This window comes from Odocoileus virginianus, chromosome 31, assembly GCF_023699985.2.
Source record: "Odocoileus virginianus isolate 20LAN1187 ecotype Illinois chromosome 31, Ovbor_1.2, whole genome shotgun sequence".
Classification (NCBI taxonomy): domain Eukaryota; kingdom Metazoa; phylum Chordata; class Mammalia; order Artiodactyla; family Cervidae; genus Odocoileus; species Odocoileus virginianus.
In genome coordinates, this window is record NC_069704.1 from 865,598 (window position 1) to 884,939 (window position 19,342).

Consider the following 19,342-nt stretch of genomic DNA (forward strand, 5'->3'; position numbering starts at 1 on the left):
GGCCCACTGGGGTGGAGGGGCTCCCGCGGGGCTCCCAGCAGGAGGGCGGGGCCGCCGCCTTCCTCTCAAGGCCCACCCTGAGGCAGCCGTGGGTACCGGGCATCTGGCATCATCCAGCCCAGGAGAGGCCAAGGCTGGCTCTGATGGAGGAACGGCCCAGCCCTCTGTCCAGGGCACCCAGGGCTCGGGGAGGGGCTGGAGGCAGCCTGTTCTGCGGCTCAGGAGCCCTGTGCTGTCAGCTCAAGGTCCTCAGCCTGGGGAGGGCAGGAGGACAGGCCCCCGCTACTGGCAGCACCCTCGTCTATGTGTGTGGCAAGCAGCAGCTTCCTGCAGTGGAGGGACGAGAACCCGAGGACTGTGCGTGCATGTGTACACGGCCTCTAGCCCGGGCTCAGGATAGAGCTAAGGTGTGTAAGAGAGAAACGCAGAGCTAAGCGATCACTGATTTGTTGAGACAGAAGGTATACGTAATTCTACACTTGAAAAAAAATTTTTTTTTGGCCAAGCCTCAAAGCTTTAGGGCTCTTAGTTCCCTGACCAGGGATTGAACCTGTGCCCCTTGCCGTGGAAATGCCGAGTCTTCGCACTGGACCGCCAGGGAAGCCCTTGTCCTAAGCACTTTTGATGGAGAGATCACTGGGCTCTTCTGAGCTCAGGACCCAGGACCCTGCAGGGACCCTGGCCTCCTGCAGCCTCTGCAGGAGGAAAACGCGGGTCAGACTGGCATCCACGCCTTCGAAGCAGCAGAACCAGAGCCTGCTTTTGCATGGAGCGCTCACACGGGGCATGCAGGTAACACAGATAAGGGTGAGGCTCGGGCGGTCTGGGCTCCAGGCTGGGGGGGGTGTGGCAGGCGCCGTGACCTTTGCCTCTTAACCACCCCAGAGGCTGGGTGGGGGGCTGTGTGTGGGTGTCCAGTGTGGTCAGGGGCCCCGTTGAGCACTGTGACCACACCAGGGGGACGGCTGGGGAGGGGGGATCTGACCACGGCGGGGGGCAGTCTGTGCATGACGGGGCCCCCCCCCAGTGTCACCTGTGACCACACCAGGGGGACGGCTGGGGAGGGGGGATCTGACCACGGCGGGGGGCAGTCTGTGCATGACGGCCCCCCCGTGTCACCTGTGACCACACCGGGGGGATGGCTGGGGAGGGGGGATCTGACCACGGCGGGGGGCAGTCTGTGCATGACGGGCCCCCCCGTGTCACCTGTGACCACACCGGGGGGGCCCGCCCCGGAGCCTCGGGGGGCACAGCCCTGTGGACGGCTGAGCCAGGCCTCCTGGGCCTGCAGCTCTGCAGTCTCGGCTCAGCCACTGCAGGCCACAAGCGTGATCTGGTGTGTGCACGTCCTGTGCGGCCGCTGTGAGCACGTGGGGTCAGGACAAGGCACCTGGGCGCAGGCCTCCAGCAGGGGCTCGGTGGGGACCGGACCCGGCGCACCCAGCAGCCTCGCCGGGAGTCTGCGTGGACACGGGCGGCCCTGGAGCCCAGGGAGGGGCTCAGTGTTCCCTGATGGGACGGGTGGCCCAGCCTTCACCTCCGAGGGACGGGCTCGCCCCCTGCAGGGACAGGCGGCCCTCAGGACCCGCTGCCGGGAGCCATGCTCCACTGAAACTGCGACACGAGCGAACACTAGTCCATCAGTGGCCCCGTGGTGACGGCAGATTTTGCCACTGAAATCACCTCAAGAGAATATCAAGGAAAGGATGAAACAGCAGAGGGAAGACCGGGCGCAGACCAGGGGGAGACACACCCCTGGGGGCCTGGAGTCTCCGGGGCGGCTCGATTGGGGGCCGCAGAAACTGTTACCTGAGTTCTGAGCTTGATCATGTCAGCCTCCATCTGGGAGTTGGACTCGTTCAGCTCCTTGATCTCCTCATCCAGCTGCTTGATTTCCTCGTCATTCTCTATGCCTGCGGGGACGGGAGGGTCAGAGAGGCAGGCCCGGGGACTCTGCGGGGAGGACGGGGTTGGGGGGGCGGGGGTGTGTGTGTGTGTGTGTGTGTGTGTGTGTGTGTGTGTGTCAGAGACACTGGGCTGTGGCTGCCACGTGGAGGGTCACAGTCGGCGGGCCCGAGGCCGCTGCGGGAGGACGGGGGTCAGAGATGCTGGGCCCGGGGACTCCGCAGGGAGGACAGGAGGGTCAGAGACGCCGCAGGGAGGATGGGGGTCAGAGATGCTGGGCCCAGGGGCTCCGCAGGGAGGACAGGAGGGCCAGAGACGCCGCAGGGAGGATGGGGGTCAGACAGGAGGGTCAGAGACGCCGCAGGGAGGACGGGGGTCAGAGATGCTGGGCCCGGGGACTCCGTAGGAGGACGGGGGGTCAGAGACGCCGCAGGGAGGATGGGGGTCAGAGATGCTGGGCCCGGGGACTCCGTAGGAGGACGGGGGGTCAGAGACGCCGCAGGGAGGATGGGGGGTCAGAGATGCTGCAGGGAGGATGGGGGTCAGAGATGCTGGGCCAGGGGACTCCGTGGGAGGACGGGGGGTCAGAGACGCCGCAGGGAGGATGGGGGGTCAGAGATGCTGGGCCCGGGGACTCCGTAGGAGGATGGGGGGTCAGAGACGCCGCAGGGAGGATGGGGGGTCAGAGATGCTGGGCCAGGGGACTCTGTGGGAGGACAGGGGGTCAGAGACGCCGCAGGGAGGATGGGGGGTCAGAGACACCGCAGGGAGGACAGGGGTGCCATCACTCCTCCAGACGGGGAGCCGGGTTTGCCGTGAAAACAGACTCTTGAATGAAAACGAAACAGTCATGTGCTGTGTGTCTTCTCATCCCAGTGCAATCCTCACAAGGAAGGTCCCTACAAACAGGGGAATCAGCTGGGGGGTCATGGACCCTCACAAAGGGAAAGGTTTCATCTTCAGCGAAGCCTGAGAGGGTTCACCAGAGCCTGTGACTGTGCCCCTCTGTATCCGGCAGTCACCCTGTGTCCCGGACATGGGTGCTCCCGGCTCCGGCCACGACCCGTCTGCTCTGCATGCAGTCTGCCTCTCTGTGCCCCCATCCCCTTCTCCCCGGACTCTCAGAAGGAGCCAGGTGGCTGATGTATCTGAAAAGCAGACAGCAGGGTGCCCACCTCGCCAAGCTGGGATTCTGCAGATGAGAACTGATCACACACACACACACACACACACACACACACACGACCGAAGCCGAGTTGACGGGTGCTGGGCAGATGCTCTTGCGGAAGGCACAGGGACCGGCTCCAGGTACTGGCTTCAGAAGCTCCCAGAATACGGACCCTGACTGGTGGGCACACCCCTCATCTGAAGGGCCAGCTTGGGGGGCTTTGTGGGGCTGGGTTCCGGGGGGCAAGGAGGTCTCTGTGGGCACCAGCTCCTGAGGGGGCCCGGATGGGCTGCGGGAGGAACGTCAGGGTATATAGGGGTGCGTTAGAGTGCAGCTCTCCCAGCTGGCTGCTGCTGCAAGGCCTCGCTGGTGTCAGAAATACCCTGGCCCGCGCAGTGCTTGCCCTGGACACCTGTGCTTGAGAGTCCTCAGGGAAAGAGCAGAATTCCTGCAGGTACAGGTGCAGGACGGCCACTCCCGTCACTTGCCCGGCGCCTGTGGGAGACTGGGGGCCGCTGTCCAGCTTTGCAGAGAGAGGGGTCCAGTCTGCCCCAGAGGGAGGGCCTCTGACAACCCAGAAACCCTGTGCACGCTGCACCAGGTGCCAAGCCCAGGCCTCGAGAAGAGAGCAAGTGGGGGTTCAGGCCTGCTGCTGTTTGTAGTGAAATGAAGGGGAAAAAGACTCAAGAGAGTAAAACATCCTCCTGTAGAGAAGCCCATTTTTTCCAGGACATCACATTTCCTCATGAACGTGATCGCGCAGGATCATTGCGCTCAGCTTGATTTCCCTTTAATTATTTTTCCTTCTGAACTGTTTCTCCCATGGATCTGTCTCAGGTGGGAAAGTCAGCCTCACGGGTGAGGTGGTCTCGAGTGCCCCCTCCCTCGGCCACGCTCCTGCTGTCATCCAGGGGACCCTGAGTCCATGACCCTGATCAACCCCTTAGGTCTGTAAGGCACTTCTCTGCAGCCTTTTACAGGGTCCAGAGCATCAGCAACAAAGTCTGCCTTTTTTACCAAACGCACCCGAAAAGCAACCCAAGGATACAATAGACGATACTGCCAGTACTGAAGTGAGGTCTACCCTTTCTCAGTGGTGGACTGCTATTTCCCCTTCTGTATCTATGACCAGGCCTTTATGGAAATCTCTCAAAATTAGGAGCTAGGATCAACTGAGTTAGTGTATACAAAACCAACCACTTGGGAGGTCTCCATCAAGGCAGTGGCTAATGTTATTGTTCTTCTGTAGTTGAAGGTCAGGTACACCTCAAGGTAAGAATGCATAAAAACAATCAAGATAAGTGCATAAAAATCCTGATTTGTGAAGCAACTAAATCATGAGTTAATTTACCACGTAATGAGGATTTGCCACGACATTCCTTTAAGTTCCTTAAAGGGCTTCCCTGGTGGCTCCGGCAGTAAAGAGCCCTCCTGCAATGCAAGAGACCGTGGTTCAATCCCTGGGTCGGGAAGATCCGCTGGAGAAGGGCATGGCAACCCGCTCCAGTGTTCGTGCCTGGAGAACTCCATGGACAGAGGGGCCTGGCGGGCTGCAGTCCACAGGTTGCAAGGGGTCAGACACGAGTGAGCGACCAACACTCACTTCCTCCGAGTCCCTCCCCATCCAGGTGCAGTGAGAACGCTTCATGTGAAACCTGCAGGAAAGTCACAAACCCTCCTGGACCTCTGGGCTCTGAGGGTCAGATGTTCCCAGTGAGTTTCTGTTAAGATTTCTGGACAAGCTCTCCGGGACATATTTCTGGTTTTTCAGGTCTGGACAATTTAAAGTCTTCTCTTTTCCAGGTGTGCTCTGCTAAAGACCAGCCGTGTGAAGAGCAAGTTATCACATTTCTCCAAGAAGCACAGAGAATCCACCTCTTTTCTCCGACCCCTGAGGTCCAGCTGCCTGTGAAGATTTCACGATCTTCGTTCGGTTCAGGCTGTCTGAAGGCCCTGTGACAGGCTCTGATGCTGTGCTGCGGGGGGCACATCTCCCCGAGGCCCCTCAGGTGGCAGCCCGATCCTCTCTGCGGCGTAAGGACACACCGCGCCAGGGGCGCAGCGGTGAAGAGGAGAGCAGTCTTCTCTCACGTGCTAAACAGAATGTCTGATTTTTACTTGCACGTAACACAGGAGTGTCAGCGAGCAGACATGACTGCGTGTCAGGAAGGTCCCTGATGCCAGGGTCTGTACATGAGGCCGGTGGAGCTCATCCCAGGGAACCGGCCTCTGTGACCCTCAGAGCCGCTTGATTGAGAGACCAGGTTTTGGATCATTTGTGATAGGAAGGGTGAAAAATGCGCTATACATCTGCCTGTCTCCAATCCGAGATTCATGTTTCCCTTGAGTTGTGAGTGTGATTGTCAGTGGAACAATCCACTTAAGGGATGGCAGTCTGAAGATCACGGCGCTGTTACGAGACCCAGGGAACAGCAGGAAGACTAGCACACCTCGGATTTCCATGAACTTGCCTTGACTGGCTTGTCAGGATGCTCCATCAATGGTACTTCATATACAGCAAAGCCTGTGAGATACCCCAGCGTGTCAGCACTTTTCTCTTGCGGCTCAGTTCAGTAGCTCAGTCGTGTCTGACTCTTTGAGACCCAGTGGACTGCAGCACGCCAGGCTTCCCTGTCCTTCACCAGCTCCCGGAGTTTAGTCAAACTCATGTCCATTGAGTCGGTGATGCCATCCAACCATCTCATCCTCTGTCGCCCCCTTCTCCTCCTGCCTTCAATCTTTCTCAGCATCAGGGTCTTTTCAAATGAGTCAGCTCTTTGCATCAGGTGACCAAAGTATTGGTGTTTCAGCTTCAACATCAGTCCTTCTAATGAATATTCAGGACTGATTTCCTTTAGGATGGACTGGTTTGATCTTGCAGTCCAAGGGACTCTCAAGAGTCTTCTCCAACATCACAGTTTAAAAGCGTCAATTCTTCTGCACTCAGCTTTCTTTATAGTCCAACTCTCACATCCATACATGGCTACTGGAAAAAACATAGCCTTGACTAGGCGGACCTTTCTCTGCAAAGGAATGTCTCTGCTGTCTAGGTTAGTCATAGCTTTTCTTCCAAGAAGCAAGTGTCTTTTAATTTCATGGCTGCAGTCACCATCTGCAGTGATGTTGAAGCCCAAGGAGAGTCTTGGGGCTAGATTCTGGCAAAAGGGAACTAGAAGAATTTTGATAAAGTTATGAGATGAGAATGTGGTCTCTCTGGAATACAGGTGAAATCTTAGGAACCCGTTTCACTGCTTTGAACTTTCATGAAAGAGTGTCATGTTTTATCATGTTTTGTTTGACTTTCATGGAAAACCAGCGTCTACGCAGGGGACAGAGATCACATGACCAGTAGACGTCCTGAAGTCTGGAGGCATTTCCGAGCTGCCCTGATGAGAGGTTTAGCAGTCTGGGGTTTAAGGCCAGCTTTCCAAACATACAGACCTGGAATCTGGGTCCATATCTGCTACTTACAAGTCCCGTGATGACTACCCTCCTTAATCCCTCAAAACCCCAAATGCCTGCATCACAAAAGGTCCCTGTCAGACACAGTGGCTCTAAGAAATCAACTGTAGGTCAGATACCTGACCTTCAGCGAGACTTGCCAAACGGGCCAAAGAACAGCGTCAGACGCCGCCGTCCCAGCAGCCCGCCAGCACCAGACCTCCGTAGGCACATCTCTGCTCCGACCAGAAAGTGGTGCAAACTGGTTCTGTCCTGCTGACCCAGTCATGGGAGCTAAAAGAATAGCTAAAATAGCTAAAAAAAAAAAATACTGCGTCTGCTCTAGTGCAGTGGGCTTCAATATTTTTTTGAGTTAAAAAATTAATAAAAGACACACCTCTCGTTCACAAGCCCTAAAATTGCCACCTAAAGCTTTTTATGGTGATGTTAAATAGTTGTCAAAAATGTATATATTTCTAGAAAATTGTGTGTTGCATAGTACCTTCAGTATCTTTCCATCAAAGCCTTGGGTCGAGTGTTTTTGAGAACGATCTACTGCAAACTAAGTGGCAAATCAGGCTTCATCATTAAAACAACTTGCAGATCAGATCAGTTTTCCAATGGAGGTCGTCATCACTTTCAATCCAACAAAAACATCAGCCTGGGCCCCCATGACAACCTTCGTACCTCTAATTTTTGCTCTAGGTGGTTAGCAGGCGTGTGAATGGGTGGATGGTGGATGGATGAGAGGGCAGGCGGATGCATGGATGCACTGCGGAGCACAGGCCGCCTCCCTGTCTCCTCCCGAAACTCAGCCCTGCTCCCCCGCTCCCCTGCCCTCTGCCTCCCAGGAGGCGCCCTCAGGAGCCTGGCATTCAGGGCTCTTCCTGGCCAGGTGAGTCCTTCCTTAGCTGACAGTGGGGACTGGGGTCGGGGGAAGGGCAGGCTCATGACCGGTGGGTTCTCAGTCTGTCAGATTCTGGAGAGTCAGGAGGAGTTTGAGGGTCTGGTAATGACGTTCCCAAAGCCATCCACGTGGGTGTGCCCCCAGGTCACCCCTCAGAGCCCAGGTCACCCCTCAGAATCCAGGTCACCCCTCAGAGCACAGGTCACCCCCGAGAACCCAGGTCACCCCTCAGAATCCAGGTCACCCCTGAGAACCCAGGTCACCCCTCAGAGCCCAGGTCACCCCTCAGAATCCAGTCACCCCTCAGAGCACAGGTCACCCCCGAGAACCCAGGTCACCCTTCAGAGCTCAGGTCACCCCTCAGAATCCAGGTCACCCCTCAGAGCACAGGTCACCCCCGAGAACCCAGGTCACCCCTCAGAATCCAGGTCACCCCTGAGAACCCAGATCACCCCTCACAGCCCAGGTCACCCCCGAGAACCCAGGTCACCCCTCAGAATCCAGGTCACCCCTCAGAGCACAGGTCACCCCCGAAAACCCAGGTCACCCCTCAGAATCCAGGTCACCCCTCAGAATCCAGGTCACCCCTCAGAGCACAGGTCACCCCCGAGAACCCAGGTCACCCCTCAGAGCCCAGGTCACCCCTGAGAACCCAGATCACCCCTCAGAGCCCAGGTCACCCCTGAGAACCCAGATCACCCCTCAGAGCCCAGGTTGCCCCTCAGAGCCCAGGTTGCCCCTCAGAGCACAGGTCACCCCTCAGAGCAGAGGTCGCCCCTCAGAGCACAGGTCACCCTTCAGAGCAGAGGTCGCCCCTCAGAAGCTAGGTCGCCCCTCAGAGCACAGGTCACCCCTCAGAGCCCAGATCACCCCTGAGAACCCAGATCACCCCTCAGAGCCCAGGTCACCCCTCAGAGCCCAGGTTGCCCCTCAGAGCACAGGTCACCCCTCAGAGCAGAGGTCGCCCCTCAGAGCACAGGTCACTCCTCAGAGCCCAGATCACCCCTGAGAACCCAGATTACCCCTCAGAGCCCAGGTCACCCCTCAGAGCCCAGGTTGCCCCTCAGAGCACAGGTCACCCCTCAGAGCAGAGGTCGCCCCTCAGAAGCCAGGTCGCCCCTCAGAGCCCAGGTCACCCTCAGAGCCCAGATCACCCCTGAGAACCCAGATCACCCCTCAGAGCCCAGGTCACCCCTCAGAGCCCAGGTTGCCCCTCAGAGCACAGGTCGCCCCTCAGAGCAGAGGTCACCCCTCAGAGCAGAGGTCACCCCTCAGAGCCCAGATCACCCCTGAGAACACAGATCACCCCTGAGAACACAGATCACCCCTCAGAGCCCAGGTTGCCCCTCAGAGCCCAGGTCGCCCCTCAGAATCCAGGTCACCCCTCAGAGCACAGGTCACCCCTCAGAGCACAGGTCATCCCTCAGAACACAGGTCACCTGCCTTTGCTCCCGCCTTCACCTCTCTGAGTCTCCTTTTCTTTCCAGGTAATGGAGAACGTCAGGGCCCGGGATCGGGCTGTTGGGGATATAAAGGAATCGGTGCACAAAACCCCGGGACAGAGCTGCAGGCAGGGGGGGGCCCTTCCCTCAGCTCAGCACCCTGACAGCAGACAAGAGGGGAGGGGAGTTACCTCATTTCCTTCTCTCCTGATAGTGTGTGTTAGTCGCTCAGTCGTGTCCGACTCTTTGCGACCCCACGGACTGTAGCCCGCCAGGCTCCTCTGTCCGTGGGATTCTCCAGGCAAGAACACTGGAGTGAGTTGCCATTTCCTTCTCCAGCTTCCCTCCCGAAGGCTTGACCAAAACCAAAAACCAAAACCACACAGAAAGAACTGAAAATCCAAAGCCCCAAGGCCCCTGCCGCCCGGCTCCGGGGAGGGAGGCTCAGAGGCCCGCAGTGAATGTGTGCGGGGGGTCCCAGAGGAGACCCCGATAACTGTGCGGGGCACCAGCTACTCAGAGACGATAGGGGGACACTCAGAACAATGAGAGTCTTTGGGGGAAGAGGCCAGAGCAGGCTCTTCTCTAAACTTCAGAAAGAAAAAGAGAACACTGGATTTTGGAAACGGAAAGAGACTTTGGGACCTTCAGACATGCTCCTTCCCATTCAGATGAACGCCTGGGGGAGAACGCCCGGACTCAGGACCAGAGGTGCTGGCCCAAGTCAGCCCGGAGCTTCAGGCAGGCCTGGCCGCAGTGCTCCATGACCGTAAGAGGACAGGGTGTCGAGGAGAGTGAGTGACCTTGGACAAGGCGTACTCTCCTGATTCTCCGAGAAGAGAGAGAGAGGTCGTCTCTTCCTCACACATGGCAGGGGCCTTGACTTCGACTGCGGCGGGCAGGCATGGCTGATGTGGGCAGTGACCACTGACCCCCAGCCCCCTAAAGAGAGGAGCGAATCTCCCGAGTCCTGCCCTTGGGTCAGACACACAGGGATGAGGCCATTTATCCACGGAGAGATGCATTCAGCTCTGGGTTCAGTAAGAAATGCCTCTAGTCCTGCCAGAAAAGGTGCCCCCAACAGGTGTGGAGCGAGGGGACCATCAGGCCAGGCTCCACACGGCCTGGGCTTGGGGAGACCTGGGTTTGACCTGACTCTGGAGCTTCATCTCCCAGTGACCTGAGCTCCCAGGGTCCTCGTCTGTGGACAAGTGTGTGACAGAACCTACAGCAGGAAGACACGTTCTGAAACCTAGAGTCATGGAGCTGAGCTCGGATGCAGAGATGAGCCGATGGCGACCCGCGAGGGCACCCCCGCTGACCCGGCTGGGCCTGCAGTCGGGCGTCCAGCCAGAGGAAGCCGGGGCTCCTCTCCCATGTGGCACCCGCCCTTTCTGGCTCCCAGCTGTGCTTGGCCGACACAGAAGGAGGACTCTGAGGGTCAGACATCCCACAGGAGAGACACCAGCCAGGGCCTCCCCACACTCCAGCTGCCCCACCGGGGGAAGGCTCCTCCTCCAGTTTGCAGGCCTGCTCGCTGCACTTCTGGCTGTGTCTACACTGCTCCATCTGTCCAGAGTCAGAAGCTGGAGTGGGCTCACATCAGTTTGCAGAAGGATTTTTGCTTTAGCTCCAGGGTTGTTTGCAGGTGAGATGTCGGGCTAAACATTTCGGAAAGAGCTCAGTGGATATGGCTTTCCTCGGGGCAATGCGCCCCTCAATGGCTGAGTGAGACGGGATGTTGGTGACCTTGGAGTCTCTAGACCAGCTCCTCAGGCTGGTGGGCTGGTCTGAAGGCTCCTGTCCAACTGGTCCTGCGTCTCGAGCCCCCGGCCGCCTTGAACAGATGTGGGTTCATGGGACTGAGACTTCAGGTGAGGCGTTGTGGCCCTGGCTGCCTTCCTGGTAGATGATGGGGCCCGTGTTAAGGACCGTTATCTCTGCACACCTTGAGCTATACTCAGGACTGAAAATGAATGTCCAGTGAGCCACAGCAGCTTCCAGATGGAGGCTAAGGCTGCCGACACCATCAGGCCAGCACGTGGCAGGGCCGGATCCCTGGACCCCAGCCCAGGAAGTGGGGGAGGAGGGGCCTGGCTCTACCCCCACCCAGGACTGGCGGCCGGGCTCCTGTGATGCGCCCAGGCTTCTAGCCCGGGGTGACCATGCCTTTGGGGTCACAGAGTTAGGGAGGTGCCTTGCCCAGAGCCTGGACCCATGACTTGAACAGAAAACCTGCTCTGCACGAGCCCCGCTCCCCAGAGTCCTCCGGAGGGGTCTGGAAGGGGAGGCTCTCACCGGCCACTTTGCTAACTCCTGATCACAGTTTCGCTGAGCTCCGTTCACCAGTGACCACAGAACCTCAGCGCCTGGGGACACACGCAAAGACCGCACCAGTGACCACGGACTGCCCCTCTCAGGGACACACGCGGTGAGCCCCCCTCGAGCCTTGGCAGCAGAGCTGTGGTCAGCGCGTCCGTCCATGTGTTTGTTGCAGACATGTCCTTGTTTCACGTGTGTGCTGGTCCATTCACACTGGACTCTCGGCCAGCAGCCTTGAGACGAAGCCGGACTCTCACGCTTTCTCCCCATGGCCTGTCACAGCCTCGTCACAGCCAGGACGCCACACAGCACCACAGCCCTGCCCTGGTGCCTCTTAAACCGTGATGTCTCCAACAGGACAACACACAAACTGGAAAAACACAGCGCCCGTGGACTGCGCAGGGAGGAGGACCCTGATTAGGAACCCCGGTAGGAGGAGGCTGGGACGGTGCCCTGCGAGAAACTGACCAGGGGCTCCCCCTGCCCCTGCCCGTGCCCCGGGGGCCTGGAAGCCCCCAGAGGGCTGACTGGGGGTCAGAACACAGACTTGAGTGTTCTGCAGGCGAATTCACTGCTGTGGAATCTGGGGGCCACGAGGACAGACGGGGACTGGACTGGTGCCCGGGTGTGCGCACGGGGCTTCCCGCCTGCGCCTCTATGCCCCTGCAGGAGGGCATCTGGAGGAGCGCTGTGTGGATGGACAGACGGACGCAAGGTTAGGCCCCAGAGGACAGGGGCTGGGGGTGGGTGAGTGTGGCCGGGGGACCCCTGCTCCGCCCCCCGGGAGGCCGCCCCGGTGGACCGGCTCTGGGCAGGCGGGAGTGCCCGGAGCCTCCCCGCACGAGGGGCGGGGTGGGAGGAGGCAGGGAGGCCGGGCGGGGGCGCCGTTACCGTTGCTGGCTCGCTGCCGGATGGTCAGCATTTGCTCTCCCGACAACTTCGCCTTCTTCATGGCGGACGTGGCCCGCGGGCATCCCGACAAGCTGGGGGCGAGACAGGAGACGACGTGAGTCAGGCGCTGGGAGACCCCAGGGGCAGGGGGAGCCGCCCCGGGCCCCGCCTGGCAGCGGGCAGGCGTGGCGGGAACCACGGCGCTCGGGCTGGCCAGGACCTCAGGGCTGCGGCGAGGCCGGGCCGCGGTCTGGCCGCCGGGCGAGGCAGACCAGCCCCTTCGGGCCGCGTCCGCCCTTGAGGGTTTCCGGGACTCTCACGGAGGAACCCCCTTCTTTAAAAACTTCCCTACGGAAAGTCTCAACCCCGCACAAGGGTTGGATGCAAAATGTACCAAAATGAAAGGGCGGTCTGAGGAGCCCCCAGACATGCTGACTCAGCAGGGCCCTTCCCCACAGTTACTGCGAGAAATTCAGTAACCTCTCAGTGGTCCGCCTCTCATCCACCTGGCGCAAACGACTGCCGACTCCCTGACCATCGGGGTCTGACGCCTCGCTGTCTCCTCACGCGCGTGCCCAGATCCCTGTGTACTCTGCACCCTGGGTTGGGCCCCGGGACTGAGCTGTGTCTCTGCAGGACGCCTCTCCCCGTTTCTTACTTTCTGGGTCCGTGCTCGGGACCCACCCCACCCAGGGGCAGAGCACAGAGTGACCGGGGAACACGCTTGTAACGTCTGCATCGGCCCAGTGAGCCTCCGGAAGGGCTCCCCTGACGCCTTCTCCAACACTTTCCCGATGTGCTTTCGGCAAGTGTTCGGTGGGGGGACAGGTCTTCATACAACAAGGAAGTTTCGAGTTGTGGGTTCGACGGGAAGCTTGTCTCTGACGGCTGTGCAGGGCTCTCCCCGGAGCCTGGGTGACCGCCCTGCCTGCCACTTCTCCCAGAACCTCGTTGGGCCCCAGACTCGCTCAGGAAGCTTCTAGATCCACAGGGGGAGGGGCAGCAGGAAAAACAGGTTGCTTCCTGTTTGCACCCCTGGGGCCGTCAGACCAGGCCCACTGATCGGAGGCCAGCATGTCCCTGGGCAGGGGCTCCAGGACGCTCGTGGACTGAAAGCTGTGCGCTGAGGGTGACTGCCCACCGCGACCCTCCCACCAGAACACTGAGCGGTCAGAGGGAGCGATGGACAGCCAGGGTGGACAGAAAGGCGGAGGCGGCCCGGCCACACGGAAGCCAGGGAGGGCCTCCGTGTCCGCAGACGTCCGTCAGCAGGCGGATGGAGCCCAGCAGCAGGATGAGCTGCAGTTTCACACAGGGATTCCTGGACCCACGCGCAGCGTCGGAATCGGATTTCGGTCCTCAGTGGTTTCTCCTCGTTTCCGGTTAACGGAACCGCTGGCCGGAAACGACAAACTAATGGTGCCCCGCAGCCGGAGCTGGGAACTGAATCAGGAGACAGAGGCCCAGAGATGGATGTGTTTTGTGCACACAGCCTGCTCTGTGCTGCTCCCATTCCGATCCTGTGACTGCATCCCAGCGCGGCTCAAATTTGGAAGTGCCCCGGGTAGGCAGCCTCCGCTCGGCGTTGGGTAGCCGGGTCCCCAGCGAGGGCGCAGTGCCATCTAGCGGCCACTCGCGCCAACCTCACCGGGTGCCAGGGTCCCAGCTGGTCCAGGGATCTCAGGGCCAAGTCCACGCGGCGGGTCCTGCTGGGGAGTGACTCGGGGGGGGGGGGGGGGTCTCAGTGCGATGGGGGTGCAGTCCTGGCAGGGGGAGACCCAGCAGCCTTTAAGGAGACATCGCTGATGAAAGCCAGACTTCTCCTGGAGGGGCCTGGAAAGGTCCAGGATCCAGATTCCTAGCAGCAAGGAGTTAACCGGTCTCTGCCCCAGGGCCTGTACTTGGGCCCCAGGATGGCCGCGGCTCCACCAGGAACTCCCGGGAGGGCTCTGGGCAAACACTGCCAGGGCTTCAGAGGGGACGGAGGGGCTGGGGGCCCAGCGTTTTATTAGGACTTGCCCCTGCTTTGCTGCAGTCCGCAGGGTGGCAAAGAACCAGACACGACTGAGCAACGGAACAGCATCCCCCCGCCCGCCAGAGGCACTCCCTTCAGGAGGACGTTGCCATGAAAATAGCTCAGTATATAAAATTCCCAGGGTGGGGCGGTGGTTAGAGAGACACAGGACCCGTGGGGTTGTATTGCTCCGAGGTTTGCTCACGACCCGGAAGCGGCTGGGGATCGGGAACCACAGACCCTGGCCTGGTGAAAGGCCCTGGCTCAGTCTCTGTCCCAGGAAACGCGGGTTTGCTCTTCTGGTATCTTGTTGTCTCACTGTTGCGATTTCACCATTGCTGCTAAAATCCCCGTAAGGACAGCACACTCCCTGCACAGCGCACGGATTCCCACGCCAACGCCGCCTTCACGCGGGAACTCTGGGGCTGTGTCCCCTGTGCCATGGGGGATGGGAGTGCGGCACTGCAGGCAGGCATGAGGGGCCGGCGTTAACAAGGGCGCGTGTCACACCCGCTGAGCAGCCAGCTTTGAACTGGCTTCCTAGGACCTCAAGGCGGGTGCTGGGCGCACAGGGTGTCCTCTGATGCCCAGGGAACCCCTGCCTCCCGTTACTTGTCTGATCTGCTCCTGTTTCAGTGTGAAGGGCTGTCCTTGCAGGCCTTTCTCAGTCCATGATCCAGATCTGGAGTTTCTCCCAAACCATTTGGTGCCAAATGTGAGCCTTGGAGAGAGGGCAGTGTAGGAACAGGAGGTTCTGCACCCAGAGAGTTGGGCCTTTGGGTCTCCCACTCATGGGTGTTAATTAGCATGGGGCTGTGGGCCAGACGGGAGAGTAGCAGGCTCTGCAATCACCAAGTTTCTCCTGCGTGGTGCCCCACCACCCATGCATTTTGATGGCATCATGGGTGAATTAGCTGTTTGTGAGGGTCTTGGTGCCTGGCCAGCAGCTATAATAGGATTGCTTGGGTCTCCCCCCGCCACGGATGGGGATTGAGGGGCTTGCACACGCTCCTGAAAAGGACTGCTGTTATCATGCCGTTCTGACCCACCGTTTGCCCGGAGTCACCGTGGAGCCTGAGGGCAGGTGTGGAGTTGGACCGCCCACAGGGACGGCCTTCAGAGGGTCAGCTGTGCTTTTCCTGGCAGTGTGGGGACCGTACTGCTAAATCGAGGGGCTCCACTCTTGGGCAAGTGCCCCTCTGGTGTGGGTGAGAGTGGTGTTTATGAAAACATGGCTGGTGCCCCCTGTGGGGAGGCCTGGATGCTCATCTCCCAGAAGCTCAGGGATCAGTCTGCTATAAATCATTGCTGTGGGTGGTCATGTCCCCAGAGGATGCTGATGCCCTGAGTCCAGACCCGACAGGACCCAATGGGAAGCTGGGCCTGTGAGGCACCCTCAGGTCAAGATGACGTGGTGCTGGAGGGCTGGGGAGGCCTGTCCTGTGTCCTCACGGGGAAGAAGAGGGGCATTTGGACCCAGACACAGAGAAAGGACGTGTGACAAAGGGCAGAGACGAGGCGGCGCCCCAAACCGCCTTCCCCACCCGCAGCCCGCCCTGGTCGTGACTTCTGGCCTCTGAGACCGATAGGACAAACTCTCTTGCTTTAACACCGTAACACAGTAGGTCGTGGTGTGTGTTAGGCAGCGTAAGAAACTGATACCATCATATCTGTTCATCAGTTCTGGGCTCCTCATCCACATTTCCCATTTTCCTGTACTATTTCTGTTTTTGGATATGAACATAACTATTCTGTGAATGTGGTTTTTTTGCCATGAGTTCAGGGGTGCTGGCGCATCTGAAGGAGCAGCTGAGAGTGCAGGGGCTCCCCAACACTGAGGACTTAGGGCAGAGGTGTTGCAGGAGTGGGGACATGGAGCCCGGGCTCCTGGCAGGTGGTGATGAGTGTGGCTGGACGTGTCCTCACCCAGTTGGGCCCCTGGCTGCCCATGAGGGCTGCTCAGGTGCCTTCCCAGAGCGGGGACCCAGCAGGCAGGCGCCGAGGGCAGCAGAGGGCGGCTCTGAAGGACCGAGGGCCGCGGAGCTTCAGGAAGGGAGCTGGGGTTCGGAGGGGCCTGCAGGGCATCCCGGGTGCTGCTCAGGCCTGCGCCGTCCAAGGGGGAAGCCCCATCACCTGTGCACTGTGCACATTGAACCTTGTATTAATTCAAGCCAAACAATGGTGAACCTTGGCTCTTGCGTTGTGGTGACTGAGCGTCAGCCATGGGCCCAGTAGCCTCGCATGTCCGGTGACGCCAGACCAGCAAACGGGGCAGCAGCGGATGGATGGATGTGAACACGCTTCAGGAGGAGAAAGTCTGAAAACATCAAGCACGGTGGCATCTCCCCAGGAGCCTGCCCCCAGCCCCCGTGGTCTCCTGGAGGCCGGTGCTGTGACCCAGCTGCTAACATCCACAGGCCCTGTGGGATTCGCGGTTTGGAACAGATGTTGGATCTGAGTTTTTCCCTTCTTAGTGCTTTGTGGCAAGTACTGAAATGTGGAGGTTGGAGTAAAAGCGTCCATACATCTGAGGAGCTTGCCGGAGCAGCGGTCAGCACAGCTGGGTGGACAGGGGATGGGCTGAGGTGCCCGGGGTGAGGCCTGCCCCGAGAACAGGGCCTGCTGAATTCCTTCTCTCCTCCCAAGGAGGACTCCGACTACAGCATGAAACGGGGACCTGGCTGGTTCCCCCAGAGGAGTCCCGCAGTCATGCTGAGCCAGCATGGGGTCTGCTCCAGGGGAGACGAGCTCCACCCCCGCAGCATCTTCTCCTCCAGAGGCCTGGGACCCTCTGCCCTCCTCACCTCCTGAAGATCTCAGAGAATCCAGAATGGAGAATCACTCTCCTCCGTAAGTGAGCCGCCATGTTTCCAACATCCTGCCCTCAAATAGAAGACTACCAGCTGGGCTGGAGGCCCTGCCACGCCTTCCGTTCCCTCCACCCCCCTGCCAGGAGGCAGTGGGAGACTGAGGTTCGGAGAAGGCAGGAAGGGGTGTGTGATGGCCCTGGGGAGAGGCAAGTGTCCAGGGGCTGGACAAGAGCTCATTAGGAGCGGTGCAGGGCTGGCCTGCAGCCAGCCCAGCACCCCAGGGCTGTGATACTGTGAAGTCCCGATTTACCGCCAGCCAGTCTCGAGTCAGGAAACTTGGGGCTGCGTCAGTGTCCGCTCTCCACACGTGGGGCTTGGGCGAGTGTGGCCATGGTCCCAGCCCACCTCCATGCTCCTGTGCAGAGAGTGACCCATCTGCGGAGGCCAAGGGCAGTGGGCGCTCCTGCTGGTGGGACAGCTGGGCCGGGAGAGGTCTGCCCTCTTCACTCCCTCTCCTTGGGGTCCATCCCACGACACCAGGCTTCTTTCATACCTGCCCTGCAGCAGCCTTGGCCTTGGTCTTGCAGATGTACAGACAGACAGACTGAGATGCAGATGGTCCACGGACAAAATGCCCAGACAGTCTTTGGTTGACCAGCTTTCTCCTTACTGGCACCTCTGAAATGGAACTATGCAGACCTCAGGGAGCTGTGGTTTCTTGTCGACATAGATTTTGTTAAAAAAAAAAGCTACGGCTTTCCCACATCACAGAAAGGCAGGTACATAAAGGCTCTCTTCTTGGAGGCACAAGCATCCCAAGTGGACTACATTTCCCAGCATCCCATGCAGACTACACTTCCCAGCACCCCTTGCACTAGGAGATGCTATGGACAGGATTCCACCGGTTGGGTAAGACGGAAGTAATTCCTGTTCCCTGTCTCCCAGGGGGATCCTCCGCATTCTCTCCATCTTGGACTGTGGAATAAAGACCACCCTTGGAGAAGGTGCCGAAGGTGGCTGAGCCCCTCTCTGCTGTCCCCTCATCCTGTTCTGTCGTGTGAGCAAGAAAGGAACCTCCAGTGTTTGGAGTGGTTGTTAAGGCTGTATATCCAGCTCACATTTACATTAAAGGAGAAGGTTGATCACAAAAATAACTCATAGAAGTCACTCACTGTGGTGACATGTTTACCACAATTCTCTTGGGGAATATCACGCACAATAAATACCTAAAAACGGCGGTCTCTGCGTTTATAAAGGCCAGCAGAGAAACTGAAAACAAATGGATTAGGTCATGTGGTCCCGGTGGGAGGGGGTTTAAGAGGGCCTGGGAGGTAGTTTCTAAAAAATTATTTAGATCACGCCTAGTGAGAGACGAGTTACTTCTAAGATGACTTATTTATTTGTTAGGATTAGAGCTGTGGCTTTGATTTTGGGGAATCTTCCTGCTCTGCGTAGAGCGGGACAAGATTGAGGTGAGAGCACAGTGTGGCCAGCACACTCTCACGCAGAGCGGTGGTTCCACGGTTACAGAAACCCCTCCCCAGCCCCTCCCTCCGAGCCTGTATCTCGCCTGTGTAGGAGGCTCCACAGTTTGCATAGTCCCGACAGCCCCCACTCAGGCTGGGGAGGTCTTTCGAGTCAGCCGAGCCATTGCCACCCCCCCCCCCCCCCACCACCCCAAGGCAGGTGAGACCCTGTCAGAGCATCCTCTCTCCGGCCCTTCCCCTGACGCCTCTGATCCCGGTCCTGGAATCTGGCCCGGAGCCACTCCAGGCACCTCGTCCTGTGTCTGGTGAGACCCTGGCGCCTTGGTCACTATGCATCTCGAGATCTGGTCCTTCACGTCGCCATGGCTGCTCTGCGCCGTTAGCGCTTTCCGCTGCCTGGCTTCTTCCCTTCGGGTAGAGCCCTCACCCAGCCGCCCTTTCCAAGAACGCCCTCCCTTGCTCCTGAGGAGCCCTAGCTGCTCCCAGGTCTTGTTTACCATCTCAGCTGCAGCTTTTCACTCGGCCAGTCCTAATGATGGAGAAACCCACTTCCTAGAGCTTCACAGCTCCCCCCAGCCCCATCCTTACACAGAAGAAATGAAACGGTTCACAGCAGATGGGGGCATGGGCACTCGGGGTATGTTGGCGTGGTCACCCCCCTGAAGAGGAAAGCAGGGCAAGTGGGCGTCCTGGGACCCGGAAGCCAGGGCAGGTGCCCCCCCTCCATCTACTCTTCTGATTCTAAAAGCTGCTTTGCTACCGTGGCATGTGGGCTGTACAAGCAGCTTGAATCTCAAACCACTACCTATGTCTTCCTGGGAGGCCTGTCCACACCCAGGCCTCAAAGGTCTGAGGAATCGCCAGTGAGTTCCAGAGCGTCAGCCAGGCCCAGGGACTTCACTGGGAGAGGCATCAGGACCCTCTGCTAAACCCGTGTTTGTGCCTCAGCTGTGTT

General features: G+C 59.1%; 1 protein-coding gene and 1 long non-coding RNA gene across 19 annotated transcripts in view; one reads left to right on the plus strand and one right to left on the minus strand.

The window, feature by feature from the left end:
* MYT1L (myelin transcription factor 1 like) overlaps window positions 1–19,342 on the minus strand; it is a 400,361-nt gene that overhangs the window by 5,569 nt on the left and 375,450 nt on the right. For 13 of the 18 annotated variants that reach the window (XM_070459146.1, XM_070459143.1, XM_070459144.1 and 10 more), the window contains 2 exons: window positions 12,077–12,168; window positions 1,804–1,913 (listed from right to left, as the gene is read on the minus strand). In XM_070459146.1, coding sequence (XP_070315247.1) covers window positions 1,804–1,913; window positions 12,077–12,168 — 202 coding nt within the window. The remainder of the gene's footprint in view (window positions 1–1,803; window positions 1,914–12,076; window positions 12,169–19,342) is intronic. The other 5 variants (XM_070459161.1, XM_070459149.1, XM_070459158.1 and 2 more) reach the window with 1 other exon arrangement.
* Window positions 13,328–18,111, plus strand: LOC110141222 (uncharacterized). The gene is made up of 3 exons (XR_011484903.1): window positions 13,328–13,640; window positions 16,737–16,940; window positions 17,846–18,111. It is a non-coding gene; the product is annotated as an uncharacterized lncRNA (long non-coding RNA).